General features: G+C 27.5%; 2 protein-coding genes across 3 annotated transcripts in view; one reads left to right on the top strand and one right to left on the bottom strand.

Moving 5' to 3' along the window:
- Positions 1-19,664, bottom strand: part of LOC127282168 (tumor protein p53-inducible nuclear protein 2) — a 381,620-nt gene that overhangs the window by 70,779 nt on the left and 291,177 nt on the right. The gene's annotated exons all lie outside the window — the stretch shown is intronic.
- The window catches only part of LOC127282165 (arfaptin-2), a 101,152-nt gene that overhangs the window by 8,156 nt on the left and 73,332 nt on the right, over positions 1-19,664 (top strand). For both annotated transcript variants that reach the window (XM_051306279.1, XM_051306278.1), the window contains exon 2: positions 15,324-15,528. In XM_051306279.1, coding sequence (XP_051162236.1) covers positions 15,357-15,528 — 172 coding nt within the window. In that variant the 5' untranslated portion in view covers positions 15,324-15,356. The remainder of the gene's footprint in view (positions 1-15,323; positions 15,529-19,664) is intronic.

Raw genomic sequence — 19,664 nt, 5'->3', positions numbered from 1 at the left:
AAAAAGTTTGTGTAGTGAGAATAAATAAATAAAATTTGTAAAAGAGCGAAAGTTTTCTTCTAGCCTTTATAAATTGTGAAAACGATTTAATCTTAAATTGTTTGTAGGATTCGTAGAGTGATTTCAAGGTGCGTCATGGTGTTAAACTCAAAAAACCGTGCCTGCTACATGTTTATGTAGTATATGACGGACAAATTTTTAAAAACCGATCAAAATCTCTTGGCACTTGTTAGTCTGGGAATTTTAGGGTTCCTGAATACAAATTTGGAGTAGATTTTCGAAAATACATAATTTAAAAAAAAAAAAAAAAAAATTTTGGGTTTATCTACTATATATATATGTCACATTAGATATAAACATGTACCAGGAAGGGTTTTCTGAGTCTTTCACCGTGCCGCACCTTGAAATCATGTCAGGTGTAATTTTTAGGGTTCCCGAAACGAAACCCTTATGGTTTCACTCATGTCCGTCCACAAAATCATGTCCCCCCTCTAAAACCTAGCCATTTTAACTGATTGAGATAAGAAGCTGAAACTTGGTACACATCGTTAGCCCCAAGTCGAATGGACGCAACTTTTAGAGACATTTTGGAAAGTACGTAACTTCCACAGCCGTTTTGGAAATCACGTAACTTTGTGGTGCAGAGCAGAATGTACGTAACTCTGCGAGAAACGTTTGGAACTCGCTTATGTTGGTTTTTTGTGTTTTTGCAAAATACAAATTACAATATTTCTGCTCGGAACATAACATAGGATGCTTGTAGATTAAATAATTGAGATTTTATTGAACATTGCCTTACACTTTTTATTGCTATGTTCTAAGCAGAAATATTGTAATTTGTATTTTGAAAAAACACAAAAAACCAACATAAGCGAGTTCCAAACGATTCTCAGAGTTACGTACATTCTGCTCTGCACCACAAAGTTACGTGATTTCCAAAACGGCTGTGGAAGTTGCGTGCATTCGACTTGGGGCTAACGACATATTTAATTTCACGTGCAAATTTCACGAAAAATATAGCTAACCCTTTTGAAATTGACTTTACTATATTGCTTCGCTATAAAAACTCAAAATTCCTGAAAAAAGCTCATAATTCTTTTTTATTTTAACTTTAACAATTTTTTAGCCATTCATCTCTAACTTTGTACATATTATATATGTATGTTACGGTAAAGGTACATATTTGGTAAATGTGTACATTTACCGATAAATGTTCACATTTACCATTTTAGGTGTTAAAAGTGCGAATAATAAATGTAATATTGGTTAGAGGGCACTTTAACCGTATTGGTCAAAGTAAAAAATAAATGACAATTATGTGTTATCTATGACTATTTATTTATACAGGAGGCAGAACTATGACATTTCGAGTTGCATAAAATATTTTCAGCTTTGCAGCTGCACCTTCTCGTGTCACATTTTTTTTTGCAGAAACACCTTTTAAATCCTTGTCCACCAGTCAAGGATCGTGTATTTACAACTTCGCGTAATGATTCTGTCTGCCTGTGTTTGGAGATCTATCAAATCCACCTGGCATTTTTAATTGAATTCTGCAGATAGTATGGGTTTCACGACTTAACCTTTTTGTCTACTCTTGGATTTCTTGTAGCATGTTTCGCAAAGACTTAAATAAAGCATAATCATCTCTATAGTAATGTTCCCTGGCGGATTGGGTAAACCGAGTTGTAACCGAATTGGGTTACGTTTCGGTTCCTTGTGAAATATTGTCGTTAATCGACGAAATATGTTGTAAATAACTATTAGGAATGGTTAATAGACATTTAGAGTGCTTATTTATGCAATAATAAGAATAAATTAAGATATAATTACTTAATAATAAGTGTTTTAAGTGTACAGTGCACCCTATCGAAAATTCCGACATCGGAACATAGATTGTAGCCTACATCTGAAACGTTATCTAAATTCATATAGGAAACTATATCGGGAACCATATGGGATGCTATATCGGAAACTATACAGGAATCGATGTTGGAAATTGGGACAGGCAAAGATGTATTTTCCCATATAGTTTCCGATATGGTTTCTACCCAGTTGAAAATTCCGACCTCGTTTACGACGTCGTATTCTAAGTAGTTTGCGACGTAGTAAACGACGTAGAAAACGACATAGTAGCAAACTACGTCGTTTACTACGTCGTTTACGATGTTGCAAAAATTATTTTAATATTATTTATTTAGTAATTTAGTAAGTCCAATATCCAATATTAAAAATTTTAATAATAATTTAAAAAATCAATAATTTAAAAAAAAATTATTTTTATTATTTTTTAATAGTTATTATTATTATTTTATTTTTAATATTTAAATTAAAATAAAAAAATGGTCATCAAAATATTAGTGAAACCATTTCTTCCAAAAAAGAATTTGTCTCAAATCCAATAAAGGAGAGACATCGGGCAGAAAACAATTTCGACAAAAAAAAAATTTTCGATCACTGCTTATATACCAATCTAATGGCACCTCAACTGCGAGAAACAGTTATGATGTTCGCCCTCCCTGTGGCGTTGAGCGAACTTAAGTCCAGAGCTGAGCCATCAGCGCAGCGCGGAAACATTTGAAAAATTTGATTTTATTAGATATTTTATTTTATTTTAAATATGACAAATAATTAACTTAATAAATAATTAATGTCATAAATAATTATTAATAACATAATGTCATACTTAATAATTCGTTAATTAATTATTTTTAACGAAAATTTGACAAAAAAAAAATTTGTTGGACAAAAAAATATTACCATTAAAAAATAATTTTTTTGTTAAATTTTCGTAGTAAAAAAAATTTTTTCAAGACAATTATTTGTGACCTAAAAAAATATCACGATGAGAATATAATTAACAAAAAAAATTACTCGTAGCACAGAAAAAATTTCACCATGAGAAAATAATTTTTTTAAAATTTTATTTGTAAAAAATTTATTGGTAGCTCAAAAAAAAATATCACGATGAGAAAATAATTTTTTGTCAAATTTTTTCTGTAAATAAATTAATTAACTAAATAACGTACCGTAAAACGGGGTTATTTCGCTCATTGCGGGTAAATTCGCTCACCCACTTTTATGCTTTATTTCAGCTTTAAAATGAAGTTTAATACATTTATTAGCAGGTAAAAATGTTAAATTTGTTAATAGAAATACTAAATTTTAGTTTTTAATCAAATTTAAAGCAAAAAAATGGGTGAGCGACTTTACCCGCACTGAGCGAAATAACCCTGTTTTACGGTAATTATTAGTTACTTAATTTTTTACAACGAAAATGTAACAAAAAAATATTTGTAGCACAAAAATAATATCAAGATGAGAAATTTAATTATCTTTAAATTTTCTCTGTAAAAAAAATATTTTGTGGCCTAAAAAAATTATCACGATAAGAAAATAACTTTTTTGTCAAATTTTCTCTCCAAAACAATTAATTCACTAAATACCGTAATAAATCGTTGATTTTTTTTACTACGAAAATTTACCAAAAATTTATTCGTAGCACAAAAGAATATCACAATGATAAAATAATAATTTTTTTTCAAATTTTCTTTCAAAAAAAAAATCGTGTTTTTAAAAAAAATCACGATGAAAAATAATTTTGTTGTAAAAATTACTCTGTAAAAAAATTTAACAAAAAAATTGTACGTAGCACAAAAAAATATTACGATGAGAAATTTACTTATTTTAAAATTTTCTCAGTAAAAAAATTATTTGTGGCCCAAATAAAATATCACGATGAGAAAATAATTTTTTTTGTCAAAATTTCTCTGTAAAAAAAATTAATTAAATAATTATATAATAATAAAATGTTTGGTGTGTCTTTCTGTCCTAACTTGAAGTTGGCCTTTTCTGATTTCACGTGTTTTTTTGAATAGTAATCTTATGACGTGTCAAATTTTGACAATTCTTTTTCTCATTTTTGCCAAAGTTGTATAATTGTGTTTCCAAATTTCTTTAAAATAAAATAATAAAATAAGTTTCTTTAAAATTCCAAATTCGAAAATTCAATTCACGAAGCTGAAGTACACAACGTTTACCAACGAAATTTTTTTTAAAGTTGTATATTAATTCAAAAATTGTATATTGATTCAGAATTGTATACAAATACAAAAAATTTATGATGAGAAAAAAGATGCGCCAGGAAATTTCGTACAAGATAGTAATTTGAAAAAAATTTATTTTTAAGGTACCAGGGGCCAACGATTACCTATTAAATATTAATTATAAAAACACAGGCCTCGAATCAACTTAAAGACACAAAACAGTCGTTTTAGTCGATTTATATTCCAAAAAAAAGTGGATTTGTTTTTCATTTTAACAAAAATGTTTTACAGATTTTTAAATAAATTTTTTTTTTTAATAATAATCCTTTTCGAAGGGTTAAATTTGAAATTTTTAGAAATAATTAAATTTCAAAAGATATTGTTAATTTTCAAACAATTATTAAATTTTACAGAACTAAAAATAATTTATCAAACAATTTTTGGAAAACATTTTTTAAATTTAATTGAATTTTCAAAGATTTAAAATTGAGATTTTTGAAATTAATTGAAACTTTAAGTGTTTTGTAATTAAAATTTTAGATGATTTCACTAAAAATTTATTAGAAAATGCGGACAAAATACAATAATTTGAAAATCATTTTTAATTGAAAAATGGTTTCAGATAGTTGAATTTTCAAAGAATATTATTAAAATAGTTAAAAATAATTGAATTTCCTTAGAGTTATAATTGAAATTATTAAATTTCAAAAAAAAAAAATTTCGATGGAAAATTTTAGAAATTTTAGAAAATAATTGAATTTTATTTCATTTTAAATTGAAAACTTGGTAAATAATTAAATTTTAAATTGAAAATTTTTGATAATTATTGAATTTTAATTGATTTTGAATTAAAATTTCGGGTAATAATTGAATTTTATTTTTTTTTTAATTGAAATTTTTAAAAAATAATTCAATTTTATTCTGATATTTTTTTTAAATTATAAACAATTGTTAAATTTCATAAAAATTTTAATTGACAAATAATTTTGATATAATTGAATTTGTGATGTATTTAATTAAAATTATTAAAAATAATTAATTTAGTGAAGAATCATTTTAGTTCATTTGTTAAATAATTGAATTGAAGAAGATCTGAAGAAGATCTCCATTTTATACAAAAAAAATGTATTTTATTTACATTTTTTTCAAATGTAAAAAAATGTCGCATTTTATTAAAATAAGTCGATAAAAGTCGTATTTTTGAAAAAAGTCGGAAAAAGTCGTATAATCCGAGGCCTGTAAACATATAATTTTCATTATTATCATTTAATATGTTATAATATTCTAATAAATTAAATTATTATTATTAATATTAATCTTTAATTTCTTTATAACAAACAATTAAATCCTCAATTTGGCGTGCTTGCGCGCGTTTAATTTTGCTAGTTAGCTTAATAATTAGTTAATTAATTTTTTTACTACGAAAATTTAACCTGGTAATAAATGTATTAAACTTTATTTTAAAGCTGAAATAAAGCATAAAAGTGGGTGAGCGAATTTACCCGCAATGAGCGAAATAACCCCGTTTTACGGTACGTTATTTAGTTAATTAATTTATTTACAGAGAAAATTTGACAAAAAATTATTTTCCCATCGTGATATTTTTTTTTGAGCTACCAATAAATTTTTTACAAATAAAATTTTAAAAAAATTATTTTCTCATGGTGAAATTTTTTCTGTGCTACGAGTAATTTTTTTTGTTAATTATATTCTCATCGTGATATTTTTTTAGGTCACAAATAATTGTCTTGAAAAAATTTTTTTTACTACGAAAATTTAACAAAAAAATTATTTTTTAATGGTAATATTTTTTTTGTCCAACAAATTTTTTTTTGTCAAATTTTCGTTAAAAATAATTAATTAACGAATTATTAAGTATGACATTATGTTATTAATAATTATTTATGACATTAATTATTTATTAAGTTAATTATTTGTCATATTTAAAATAAAATAAAATATCTAATAAAATCAAATTTTTCAAATGTTTCCGCGCTGCGCTGATGGCTCAGCTCTGGACTTAAGTTCGCTCAACGCCACAGGGAGGGCGAACCTCATAACTGTTTCTCGCAGTTGAGGTGCCATTAGATTGGTATATAAGCAGTGATCGAAAATTTTTTTTTTGTCGAAATTGTTTTCTGCCCGATGTCTCTCCTTTATTGGATTTGAGACAAATTCTTTTTTGGAAGAAATGGTTTCACCAATATTTTGATGACCATTTTTTTATTTTAATTTAAATATTAAAAATAAAATAATAATAATAACTATTAAAAAATAATAAAAATAAATTTTTTTTAAATTATTGATTTTTTAAATTATTATTAAAATTTTTAATATTTGATATTGGACTTACTAAATTACTAAATAAATAATATTAAAATAATTTTTGCAACATCGTAAACGACGTAGTAAACGACGTAGTTTGCTACTATGTCGTTTTCTACGTCGTTTACTACGTCGCAAACTACTTAGAATACGACGTCGTAAACGAGGTCGGAATTTTCAACTGGGTAGAAACCATATCGGAAACTATATGGGAAAATACATCTTTGCCTGTCCCAATTTCCAACATCGATTCCTGTATAGTTTCCGATATAGCATCCCATATGGTTCCCGATATAGTTTCCTATATGAATTTAGATAACGTTTCAGATGTAGGCTACAATCTATGTTCCGATGTCGGAATTTTCGATAGGGCATACAGTTGTTGAGTTACCATATATGTATATTACCATCAGCGGCATCTGTGATACGCGCGTTAAACAACACAGTTTTCCTAAAAGTCTCAAATTGAGACCAAAAATTGCATCAAATCTTTGCAACGTTTTGATGCACATAAGTTATATCAAAAAGAGATCGTTTTGTGTATCATTTTTAGAAATGATACACGAAACGGTCTCATTTTTTGATGCAAAAAATTTAATCAATTTATATCAATCATGGCCGAATTGAATCGACTCAAAATTAAACGAATTTTTTTCAGATATTTTGGTAATAGTACAATTGCGGAGACCATTTCACTATTTAATTTGAAAATGAAAATAACAGAAAATCAAAGACAATGTGCAATTCGATAATTAAAAAGTGACAGCTTATAAACATAACCTAAAATGCATGAGAAAAAATTTGTCGATAAAATCAATATAGCCGAGCTTTTTAGAAGGTAGATGGCAGTTTTGCTTTTTATAAAAACGATTCAGAAAAAATTTAAAGAAAGAAAATAGATGAGTGCTGCCATCTACCTTCTAAAAAGCTCGGCTATATTGATTTTATCGACAAATTTTTTCTCATGCATTTTAGGTTATGTTTATAAGCTGTCACTTTTTAATTATCGAATTGCACATTGTCTTTGATTTTCTGTTATTTTCATTTTCAAATTAAATAGTGAAATGGTCACCGCAATTGTATACTATTACCAAAATATCTGAAAAAAATTCGTTTAATTTTGAGTCGATTTAATTCGGCCATGATTGATATAAATTGATTAAATTTTTTGCATCAAAAAATGAGACCGTTTCGTGTATCATTTCTAAAAATGATACACAAAACGATCTCTTTTTGATATAACTTATGTGCATCAAAACGTTGCAATAGAAAAAGAGACAACCAAGTTTACTGTGAATAGATGATTTTATTAGAAACAAAAATTTTTTTAATGAAAAAAAGTTTTTTTTCTGTCAAAATTAAACTTTCTCCTTTCATTGAGAAAAAAAATTTTTTTATGCAGAAAAAAAAGTTTTTTTTCAAAATTAATATTTCTCATTCAAATGAAAAAATAAAACTTTTTATTAAGAAAAAAATTTTTTGTGTAAAAATTAATCTTTTCATTTTATTGTGAAAAATTTTTTTTTCTCAATAAAAATTTTTTTTCTCAATGAAATGAGAAAAATTAATTGTGACACAAAGTAATTTTTTTTCCCTAAAAAATTTTTTTTCTTAATAAAACATTTTTTTCACAATAAAATGAAAATATTAATTGTTACACAAAAAAATTTTTTTCTTAATAAAAAATTTTATTTTTTCAATGAAATAAGAAAAATTAATTGTGACACAAAAGAAACTTTTTTCCTCAATAAAATGAGAAATATTAATTTTGAAAAAAAATTTTTTTTTCTGAATAATAAAATTTCTTTTCTCAATGAAAGGAGAAAGATTAATTTTGACAGAAAAAAACTTTTTTACATTAAAAAATTTTTTATTCCTAATAAAATTTTTTTTTATATTTGTAGAAATGAAAAAAGTTGTTTTAATTAATCGATCTATTTTTTTAAAACTTATATTCACTTACACATTTGACACTCAAGGGTTCAATTTTAGAAATTCATTCACAAAGTAATTTTCAACGCCATCTATTGTTTAACGCGCGTATCACAGATGCCGCTGATGGTAATATACATATATATGTGCGATTCCAAGTGAGATTTTGACTTTTTCGGAGTAGGTTAACCGATTGCAATGAAACTTTGGAATTTTGTTATATATAGTAAGACTAATCTTTAACGTAAATTTCAGCCTAAAATATTTGTTAGTTTACGAGATTTGCAATAATAACAAAAAATTTAAAACTGCTATATCTTCCGTTCTAATAAACGGATTGAGGTCTACTTTTTTTTAAAATGTCAAGGAAAATGAGAGGAATAAATCTCTTTGAGAACATTTTTTTATAATTTTACAACTAAAAAAATTATTAAATAATAATTGAATAACTTTCGCGCGACTAACTAAAATTCAATCACTTAAACGCTAAAACGATCTTACCTGTGTTTTCTTTAATGTTCCAAAGGATTTTTATTGTAAATGTAAGTTTAACTTAAGAAATTTTATTAATTTATTAGTATAAACAATTGAGATTTCTGCTAGTTGACGTGCAGACGACATTGCGCACGCAGCATTCTCACATAGCCAACTGACGTGATTCGTGGACTAAATTGGCTATGTGAGAATGCTGCGTGCGCAATGTCGTCTGCACGTCAACTAGCAGAAATCTCAATTGTTTATACTAATAAATTAATAAAATTTCTTAAGTTAAACTTACATTTACAATAAAAATCCTTTGGAACATTAAAGAAAACACAGGTAAGATCATTTTAGCGTTTAAGTGAATGAATTTTAGTTAGTCGCGCGAAAGTTATTCAATTATTATTTAATAATTTTTTTAGTTGTAAAATTATAAAAAAATGTTCTCAAAGAGATTTATTCCTCTCATTTTCCTTGACATTTAAAAAAAAAGTAGACCTCAATCCGTTTATTAGAACGGAAGATATAGCAGTTTTAAATTTTTTGTTATTATTGCAAATCTCGTAAACTAACAAATATTTTAGGCTGAAATTTACGTTAAAGATTAGTCTTACTATATATAACAAAATTCCAAAGTTTCATTGCAATCGGTTAACCTACTCCGAAAAAGTCAAAATCTCACTTGGAATCGCACATATGGTAACTCAACAACTGTATGCACTGTATACTTTAAACACTTATTATTAAGTAAATATATCTTTATTTATTCTTATTATTGCATAAATAAGCACTCTAAATGTCTATTATAGGGATGGTAAAATCGAAATCGATTATAAGCAAAAATCGAATAGTAGGAGTCGATTAATCGAATAATAGAAATCGATTAGTAAGATATACTAATCGACAGTAGTCGAATACTTTATTCGATTAATCGGCAAAAAAGCGTGGCAAGTTTTGGAAACACATTTTGGCTCACAACATGAGCGGTTAATCGTCCCTGCCACAATCAGATTCTACAAGGCCTAAGCAGAATAGATTCTTGAACGGGAACGCAATCGTGAACGGAAACGTAAGAATGGGTGAGAGAAGAATAAAGATATTTGCTATCCTTCTCTTACACATTCTTACGTTTCCGTTTACGATTGCGTTCCCGTTCAAGAATCTATTCTGCTTAGGCCTACAACGACCGTCAAATGTCTATTAACGACTTTAATGGTTAAACCGGTTAAATTAAGAAGACAAGTGAATGATAACAAAGCTTTTACCCATGTTTTACCACAGTGGTGTTTGCCAAAATTTTTAGGTAAGTATATTCTTAAAAACATATAAAAAAACTTTTCAGAAAAATATACACTAATAAAATTTAAACTTAAAAATAATAGGTTATCGGAATCATGATACATGCACTTTATTATTAAAATTGGTTAGTAGAAACAAGAAATTATAAAAAAAATCAGTCAATTTTTGTCAGATTTTTTTTTCGAATATTAACTAAATACATAATTTTATACTTTTCAGATTTATTATAAAAAATTATTAAATGTTAATAATTTAATTTTATAATTGTTTGTTGAAATATATGCTTTCTGAATGATAAATTATGAATTTATTTATTGAAAATTTTTTCGTTAACGCAATTTTTTTACCTATTTATGGATTTAAAAAATCGAATAAAGTCGAATATATTCGAATTTTAGTGTCGATTAATCGACTTCTTTTTACTGTTCTAAAAGATTCGATCGATTAATCGATATTCGATTCCCATCCCTAGTTTATTAACAATTCCTAATAGTTATTTACAACATATTTCGTCGATTAACGACAATATTTCACAAGGAACCGAATCGTAACCCAATTCGGTTACAATTCGGTTTACCCAATCCGCCAGGGGTTCCTATACTTATTATTTACTTCGTTTGAAAGTTTATTTCTACCCCTATGTCCAACAATTAAATGTGCCTCATGAATTATATGTAAAATTTCATCATTTTTTACAAAATATTTTATAGTTTTATTTTTCTTAGATAGAGGTAAAATTAATTTTCTTTCTTTACCAACAGGTATAAATGTCAAATCGTTGCAAACAACTGTAATCAGTACTCGTTTTGTTTTTTGACTTGCTTTTCCCGTCACTCACTTCTTCAATTATTTTTATATATTGTTCTTCACTTAAATAAACACAATTATTTTTTTTATTTTTAATAATATTCATAGCACATTAGTTAATTTCACTTTCATTTCACTAGTATTCGACATAATTATAACCGTGATCCTACAAGCTGACTTTCAAAAGCAAACTAAAATAATAACTGAAGTTGACAATATTAAATTTATTTTTTTTGTTACATCTGGACATTTTTTCAACTTTAGTTTTTTTCTCTATAATTAATTTTTCCGCATTTTTTATCTTTTTAAAAGAAAAACCATCTGTTTCTTAAAAAAAATCATGTTCTTTCTTTTCATTCACCGATTTATAATGTATCTGTTTTTTCTCTTGATTTCTTTTAAGCAGATAATGAAACGTGATATGAAACCTTAAGTGGTCAACATATACAGAATGCACTTTTCCAAAAATCTTAGAATCCGAAACATTCGTAAGCAATAAAATTACAAAATACAACCAAAAAATCTTTTTGGAACTCTACAAGTGCATCCTCCAGATGTCGACCGCTGGGGTCCTTTTCCTTTCATTTTCGTTTTTCTTACGACAGGTACGAGAGTCCCTGTCGCCAATATTTCTTTCTATTTGTAATAAAAGTTGTCTAGGGTCCGAAAATATATACTATACTACAATTCACACACACATATACATAGTATGAATGAATGAATGTATAAAATATTTTAGAAATAATATAAATTTTTAATAACAATTAACTTCAATGGGTGTACTTCCGAAGTAGGGGTACCTCCGATCTTAATGAAACTTGGTATACTAACGTATTTTGTTGCGCTGATTACGAAAATGATAGTAAAAATTGGCGCAAATTTGATTATCATGGTAAAAACCATAAAAAACACCATAAAATCATGGTTTTTTGCGATTATCTTGTAAAAAACGCAAAATTTCGAAAAAAGTTATAGACAAAAGTTGTAGATCTCAAAAAAGTAAATCAGTAAATTTCTACTAATTGTCAGTTGTTCAATTCTCGCTATGGCAATTAGTAGATTTCTACTGCTAATCAGTAAAATATGACTGATTCAGATTTAGAGAGTACCTTACGCGGCCGAAGGCCGTGTTTACTATTTTGCGTTTACCGCTGCTGTAGACTCTACCCCACAATTTCCGCAAATTACTTTCGGACACAGCCACCCCCTCTCGCCAAGATTTCTTAAAAAGAGAAGCGAGCTGTACCTTATGCGGCTGAAGGCCGTGTTTCTATTTTGCGTTCACCGCAAAAAACCATGATTTTATGGTGTTTTTTTGGATTTTTCTCGTAAAATAATGACTTTTGGTAAAAAATGCATAAAACATAAAATGTGTATTTTTTTGAGATCTACAACTTTTGTCTATAACTTTTTTCAAAATTTTGCGTTTTTTACGAGATAATCGCAAAAAACCATTATTTTATGGTGTTTTTTATGGTTTTTACCATGATAATCAAATTTGCGCCAATTTTCACTATCATTTTCGTAATCAGCGCACCAAAATACGTTAGCATACCAAGTTTCATTAAAATCGGAGATACCCCTACTTCGGAAGTATATCCTTAAATTTTAATAAAAACTAGTAATTGTCGAAATTTATAATTAATTATTGTTTAAAATTATTAATATAAATAAAATTAATAATAAAAATTATAAAATATATAAAATTAATACATAAACAATTAAAACTTATTACAATTTAACAGTAATTACATTATATTGATATTTAACAATAAATAATTAAAATTTTGAATAATTACAACTATAATTTGAAGGTTAGGTTAGGTTATTATACAAATTAGTTAAAATTAACAATAATAATTATAGAAAATTATAAATAAATTAAATCTAAGAAATGTATTATTCTTAAAAATCGTCGTAGTATTATATGTGACAGTCCCCGAGAGAAGGGACCTTAGCTCACCAAAACGAATTTCACAGGGCAAGCGTTTGAAGAAGAAGCAGAAACGCGGAACTCGAAGAGTGGGGCGGAACTTCTGAAAAGTTCCCCCACCACACTAACACAACGTTGTGTTTCTGTATACGTGAGCTTCGTCTACTTCGTGTATCTTCGGGTCTCAGTCAGCACGAACCGAGCGAAGCTCACGTACGCGAGAGTATAGTTGTGTAAGTAAAGTAGTGGGGCTGATTTCTTGAGTGCCACAATCCGCCTCGAAATGCGCTTGACATACCCATCTTCAAAATGTTATTGTGTCAAAAGCAATTATCCTAATCAGTTTTTGACTTTTGCATGTGAAAAAGCAATTCAAAATCTATCATTTACCATATAAAACTCAATATTGACCTCTGGTGAGCTAAGGTCCCTTCTCTCGGGGACTGTCACATATATTTAATCAGAGTGTCCAGCAAGAAGTACAAAAAAAATTCCCTGACTTTTCCCTGAAATTTTCTCACTTTTTCCTAATCTTTTTCCAACTTTTCTTTAATACGTATTTAATATTAGAAAAATGAAAAGTATCAAATATTAAAGTATTTTTAAGATAATAAAAAACACTTTATTTATTAGAATTATAAACTTTTTCTTGCACCAAAAAATTTGAAAAATTCATAAAAATATTCATTTTTGGCAAATTTTAAAATAAGTTTTCTGACTTTTAATTAAATTCACTGACTAAAAAATTTCCCTGACCGCTGGACACCCAGTTACAAAGAATTTATTTAAATTCAAATTTTTCACAGAATAAATTAACTTTTTTTAAGAATACATATTAATATTAGTAATAATATACTAATTAGTAAATTAATACTTTATCGTTACTTATAAAGTATTAGTTTGAAGATTAAATTAATGTTGACAGTTGAAATTTTTTCAAAATGATAAATTTCTGATTACTTATGAGGTTTCTCACAAGCGCAAAATAATTCTAGAAGTAAGTATATAAGAGCAGTTCGGAATACACTAAATATAGCGATTGTAATGTATTAGTGCGTGCGTTACGTGCGTATTTATACTGCGTTAGTTTAAGTTAATATTAGGGTATACATATAAGCGAGCGAAGGTAAAAGTATGTGTGAAATGAGAATGTGACCAAAACTCCGAATGCAGCTGAATACAAGGCAGGTTCATACTTCAGTTACTTGGAGGAAAATATTTTTTGTTTTTTACTTTATAACTGATTATTGTTGTGATCCGCTTTAATTACATAACTGTTCTGTGAGTGACACGCTTTCTTCGCACAGGCGTGTCACGGCTTCCTTATTTTACATAACTGATCTGTAGCGAATAAGTGTACGCGCATGTTTTTCTCCACTTCAGTTCTGTATTTATTAAAAGGAAATTTTATTTAACCTTTACACTACGTGGCATTTCGTCCGATCAGTACAGGAGAAGTTCTGTAACCGCTACAATTAGAATTTTCTCCATGTAGAGTAAAATGATAAAAAAATTTGGTGTACCAATTTATATGCTATAACGATATTTAACATTTAATCCGTATTAGTCATCCGGAAGTTCACAATGAAAATTTATAAAAAGGTGGCTGAAGGGAATAAATACAAATAAAGAATAATCTAAGACAATAACACCGTCCGACACGATTTTTGACCCACAAAAAAATCCAACATTTTCGGAAACTGAGACCAAAAAAAATACCTCTGTCTGGCCATTTTGCTAGATCAAGTCGTTTGTGGTTTTTAGTGGTGAAAACAACCCCTAAATGAAAAGTGGCAAGATATCTTTTAAAAATTATTAATATTTTATAAAACTTGGTATCTGGGGGTTTTCGGGGTCGCTGATTATTAATCTGATGTCAGATTTTCAAAATTCAAAATGGCGGAACCAATATGGGGCCAAAAGTCCAGGCAAATACGAGTGCTTTTAATAAAATTCGGTCTACAGCCACAAATTTTAAAGTTTGTGAGTTTAATAGTGTTGCGAGGAAATTGTAAAAACCCCTGAGGGTTATACAATGAAATCAATAATAATAATATTACGAAGTTATTGATGTTATCCTTAATCTCATTTTGTAGGCTTTAAAAACATTAGAAAAGATAGTAATTTTAAAAAAAGGTATATTAAAGTATATAAACCGGTAATTCATAATAAAACTTAATAAAACCACATATTTATAAGCATTTAAGGTTGCTGAATACAAAAATAATGTTAAAATTTGAAAATTCAAAATGGCGAATCCAAAATAGCGGACGAAATTACTGAGTCGAGCTTCGTGCGAGTTATCGAATTGGGAGAATGAATTTTCTATACCTAATGGGGATGGTTAAACTATGATAATAACTATTGACACAATTTTTTAGAAGTTTTTTACTTATTTAATTTTCTTGCATTAGCTATTTTGAATTATTTATATTATTATTATTATTATTATTATTATTATTATTATTATTATTATCATTTATAAGCTGTTTTATGGATTCTAGAAGCATGCCATAAACAGATACCCACTGATTGGTATGGAACGAAGTATTCATGAAATGTTAAAAGACGCGCCTTCCCTTAATGAAAGTGCCAGTGCAATTCACAGTGGCACTCCTCCCCCACATATTCCAAAAAATTGCATAAGTGATGCACAGCAAAGACCAGCCACAATGAATTTAACACTTGGGAGTCCAACTTCGAAGTCTTGTAAGTAATAGCATATTACCAATTAACTTTATGTAACTACTAAAATGTACACTTTATGGAAAGTTTGCATGGCAAAGTTGAAAGTCCGATCTCAGGTGCAATACATTATATAGCTTTTTTATATTTTATATTTGGGCATATCTCCACAACCTTTAAACTTTTAAGTCTTAGAAAACTTAATTTTTTTTCAAGGCATATTCTTGAAATTAATTTTATTGTCTTCTATATGGATCAAACAATAAAAGAAACATTGTGTAACTCATTTTCACTTAAGCTGTATTAGGTAGCGTAACAGTGTCAATTATATATAAAATTATTAGTGGTGTGCAAAAAGCTCGAAACTCGATCGAGATTTTTTGAGCCGAGTCGAGCATTATTAATTCAAGCCGAGCTGTAATATTATAAAAATAATATTACGAAAATTTTCGAGTACTCGAACGTTTTCGAGTACCCGAATATTTCAAGTACTCGAGTAACTTCGATCATTTGAGTGAATTTGAGTATTCGAAATAATCGAGGACTCGAAAATAGTCGAGTACTTGTGTAAATTGAATTTTAATAGGTATTCGATTGTTTGTAAGCTATTTACTATTTTTTCATGAGTTTGTAATTTCAAATATATAGTCATTCATTTATCTGATTAATTTAGTAATTTTTGCAAAACAATAAAAGTTAAACGTTTAATATTAGAATTAAATTACAATTGAGAAAATACACATTATATAGGGGAAGGTGGGGTAATAGACTTTGGATTTCGCGGAAATAACTAGGAAAACTTGGACAGTCTTCCTGTATGTCATACCAAGACAAATGGTCACATTTCTGACAAATTTGTAGAAACTACCAGGAAAATCAAGTTTTCGAGTTTTTCTTCTTAAATGGAAAATATTTCTGGAAATCAAAATAAATAGTTAAAAATTTATTATTTAATTATGTTTTGTCATTTTATTAGAGATAAATATATGTAGATTTGGATTCATGAATAAAAATAGAGGTAATAATTAAATTCTTTTATGTTTTTCTTCTTTTTTTCAAATTGTGGCCTGTGAAAATTCTTTGGGGTAATGGGAGAATTGTGTCAGCCAGCAGAGTGTAGTTACCTCGATATGGATTTTCTTATTTCTTTGAAAATTGAGCAAGATTCATATATAAAATTTGATATTGTTGTATATTTAATTGCTGAGAATCCATATTTGTGTTTTATTGTCTAAAATGTGTTATTATTAGATATTTTAATACCAAAGAAGATGTAGGTCTTTTTTATATCTTAAATATTTTCTAAAATGTTCATTCTGTCGAGAATTCTTGACAAAATAAAAAATATATTGAAAGAAAATAGAAATTTTATCATTTTATTGGAATTTCAAGAGCTCCTAATACCCCACAGGTGGGATAATGGGTGAAAATACATTTTTTATGAAAAAATATTTTTTTGCAAATTTCCTTTCTTACTCTTAATTTCTAATTAATTATAATTAAAGATAAATAACAAAAGGAGTAAAATATGACTGAAACAATATTTTATTATAAGGATAAGTCGGTTTTTTAGTCATTTACCTTCAGGGGCTCCAATTCCCCCACCTTTCTCTACACCAAATAAGAATTTGACAAATCTATAAAACAATCTTAGTTACAAATATTAAATAAGAAAAAAAATGATAAAAAAAATAAATAAACAAATAAAATAAAACAAAAATACAATCACATAACAAAACCAGTCTTACTGTTAGAGAGACTCTACAACTTTTAAATAAAATAAGAACTTAAATTTATTCATATAAAATCTTTGGACACTAAAAAGAAGTATAATATAAAATCAGTTTTATCAAGAACATATAAAATCAACATTTAAATAGTAGTATGGACAAATTTAACGAAATTAAAATATGAAACACATAAGATAACAGATTTCAATTGTGTTGAGTAAGCAAATATCTAAAGAGTCTGCCTTCAAAAATTCCCACACTTTCCGCATTGGTTATTGAACAGGGAAGAGAGTTCCAGAAATTTGTAGCAGTGACAATAAATGAATTTCTATATTGTTCAGTTCGACAGAAAGGTACCCTAAGAAGATTAGGACACCTTATCTCTCTCTCGAAGTCATTTCATTTCGAAAAGTAAACTTATTAAACAAGTAAAGAGGTTTTTTAGTATTTAGAGTAATATATGTTAAACATCCAATGAATAACAAACGTCTATTTTTGACATTCAACCATCCTATTTTTGACCGACAAGGAGTAATATGCTCTTCTCTTTTTAGATCAAAAATATATCTTATATAAACAGCACAGCAATATAGTCAAAATGAGGTAGTATAAGTAAAGAAACAAGTTGAGTTTTCAGTTGAACAGAGAGAGTCTTTCTATTTGACTTGAATTGTTGCAATGTTGCATAAACCTTTCTACAAATTTGACCAACATGTTTCTCCCAAGAAAGAGTTGAATTAAAAATGACTCGCAAGTTCTTGACTGATTGAACATAAAGAATGATAGTTGTATTTATTTCAATTTGAGGTCACTTAGTCAAATCCAATTTATTTATGTTCCAGGGACAACCAACAATCATTGAATAACTTTTATTAAGATTAATTTTAAGTTGATTTGTTTCCGCCCAATTATAAACAGCCCTAACATCCTCATTAATCAAAGCCAAGTTATCATTCAACTCATCAAGACTAGAGTGCATATAAATCTGAAGATCACCAACATAATATATGTGGTTAGAATGCTGCGGAGAACACTTCTCAATTCATTCGTAAAAAGTATAAATAGCAAAGGACCCAATACTTGAAAAATTAAAAATCGTCACGAATGCAAAGCTTTCTCATGAGGAAGTAAAATGAATTCCTCTATGCGTTTAGGACTGAGTCCTGTTTTTTGATTGCTGAATCTCATTTTTTCGAGTTCTAATTTTCTCCGTGTATTACATAACTGTTTATAATAATTACAAATTTTGTACTTGTTACAACTATATTACATTTTCTTTTAACTGCGTTATTACATGTATATAGAGTTCTGAAGTATCTAAATACAGTCGCTCAAAGCGCCTCTAGCGGATGTTTTTTCCAAATAATGGGTAGCTTAATCTGACAATTTTACACATGTCGAGGCAAAAGTTAATTTATAAACGAAAATTCTTTAAACTATTGTTAATATCCGTGAAAAAACGTCTATTATAATCAAAAGCGGATTAACTAATTGATGACAAAAATAAGTTTATTTCTGTAACTGTTTTAAGAGAAACACCGTGTACGGGAAGTAAAAAAATAATACTAATTTTTATAGTGTTTAAGATGAGGTAGGTAGTCATTCATACATTATACAGTGGAACCTCGATTATCCGAACTAATCTAGGCAAGGCCGGGTTCGGATAATCGAAAATTCGGATAATAGAGATTTTAATTTTTTTTTATAATTAAAGTAAAAAAATGTACAGTTGAACTATATATTTAACTTAATACATATGTTTTTAAATATACATAAGTATATACATATATGTAAATATATATTAATTAATAATATATTAAAAACTCAAAAAATTCGGAAATTTTTAAGATTTTTTTGGCATAAATTTGGTTATTTTGCTTTGAAAGATAGCATCTATTCGTTTTTTAGAAACCAAATTGGACCATAAGATCCCTTTCACCGCGTCAGGACACATATTAATTGAGGGGCCGGATACAATAACAACCAGTACGCTCGGCCGGTCGCTTTGAAGCCAATCAACACCTCAAAATTGAAACTCAAAATTCGGATTTTTCAGAAGCACTACTTTATAAAAGATAAAAAAACATATCTTTTTTCTCTTAGAAATTTTTTTTTAAATACAATATTTTTGATAATAAAAGCAAAAAGCCCAAAAAAAATTTTATCAAATGTAATGAAATTTTAAAATGTAAACGATTATTTCTTTTACAAATAGTAATAAATTTGTTTACAACTTGGTATACATACTAAATTAGGTCTAATAAAGCCATTAAAACATTAGAAAAGGGAAAAAAATTATTGTTTTATTATTTTTAATTAAAAATTAAAAGAGGTCGATATTCACATTCTCTAACTTTTGACGATAAAATGTCTGCAGGGAATTTCAAAACTGTAAGAACTTCTCTTATAACATTTATTCACTACTATTTC

Source organism: Leptopilina boulardi, unplaced genomic scaffold, assembly GCF_019393585.1.
Source record: "Leptopilina boulardi isolate dan_hultmark-lab unplaced genomic scaffold, ZJU_Lbou_2.1 LbouV2_285, whole genome shotgun sequence".
Classification (NCBI taxonomy): domain Eukaryota; kingdom Metazoa; phylum Arthropoda; class Insecta; order Hymenoptera; family Figitidae; genus Leptopilina; species Leptopilina boulardi.
The sequence above is the reverse complement of the archived record's forward strand: the minus strand, read 5'-3'. Positions and strand labels throughout refer to the sequence as shown.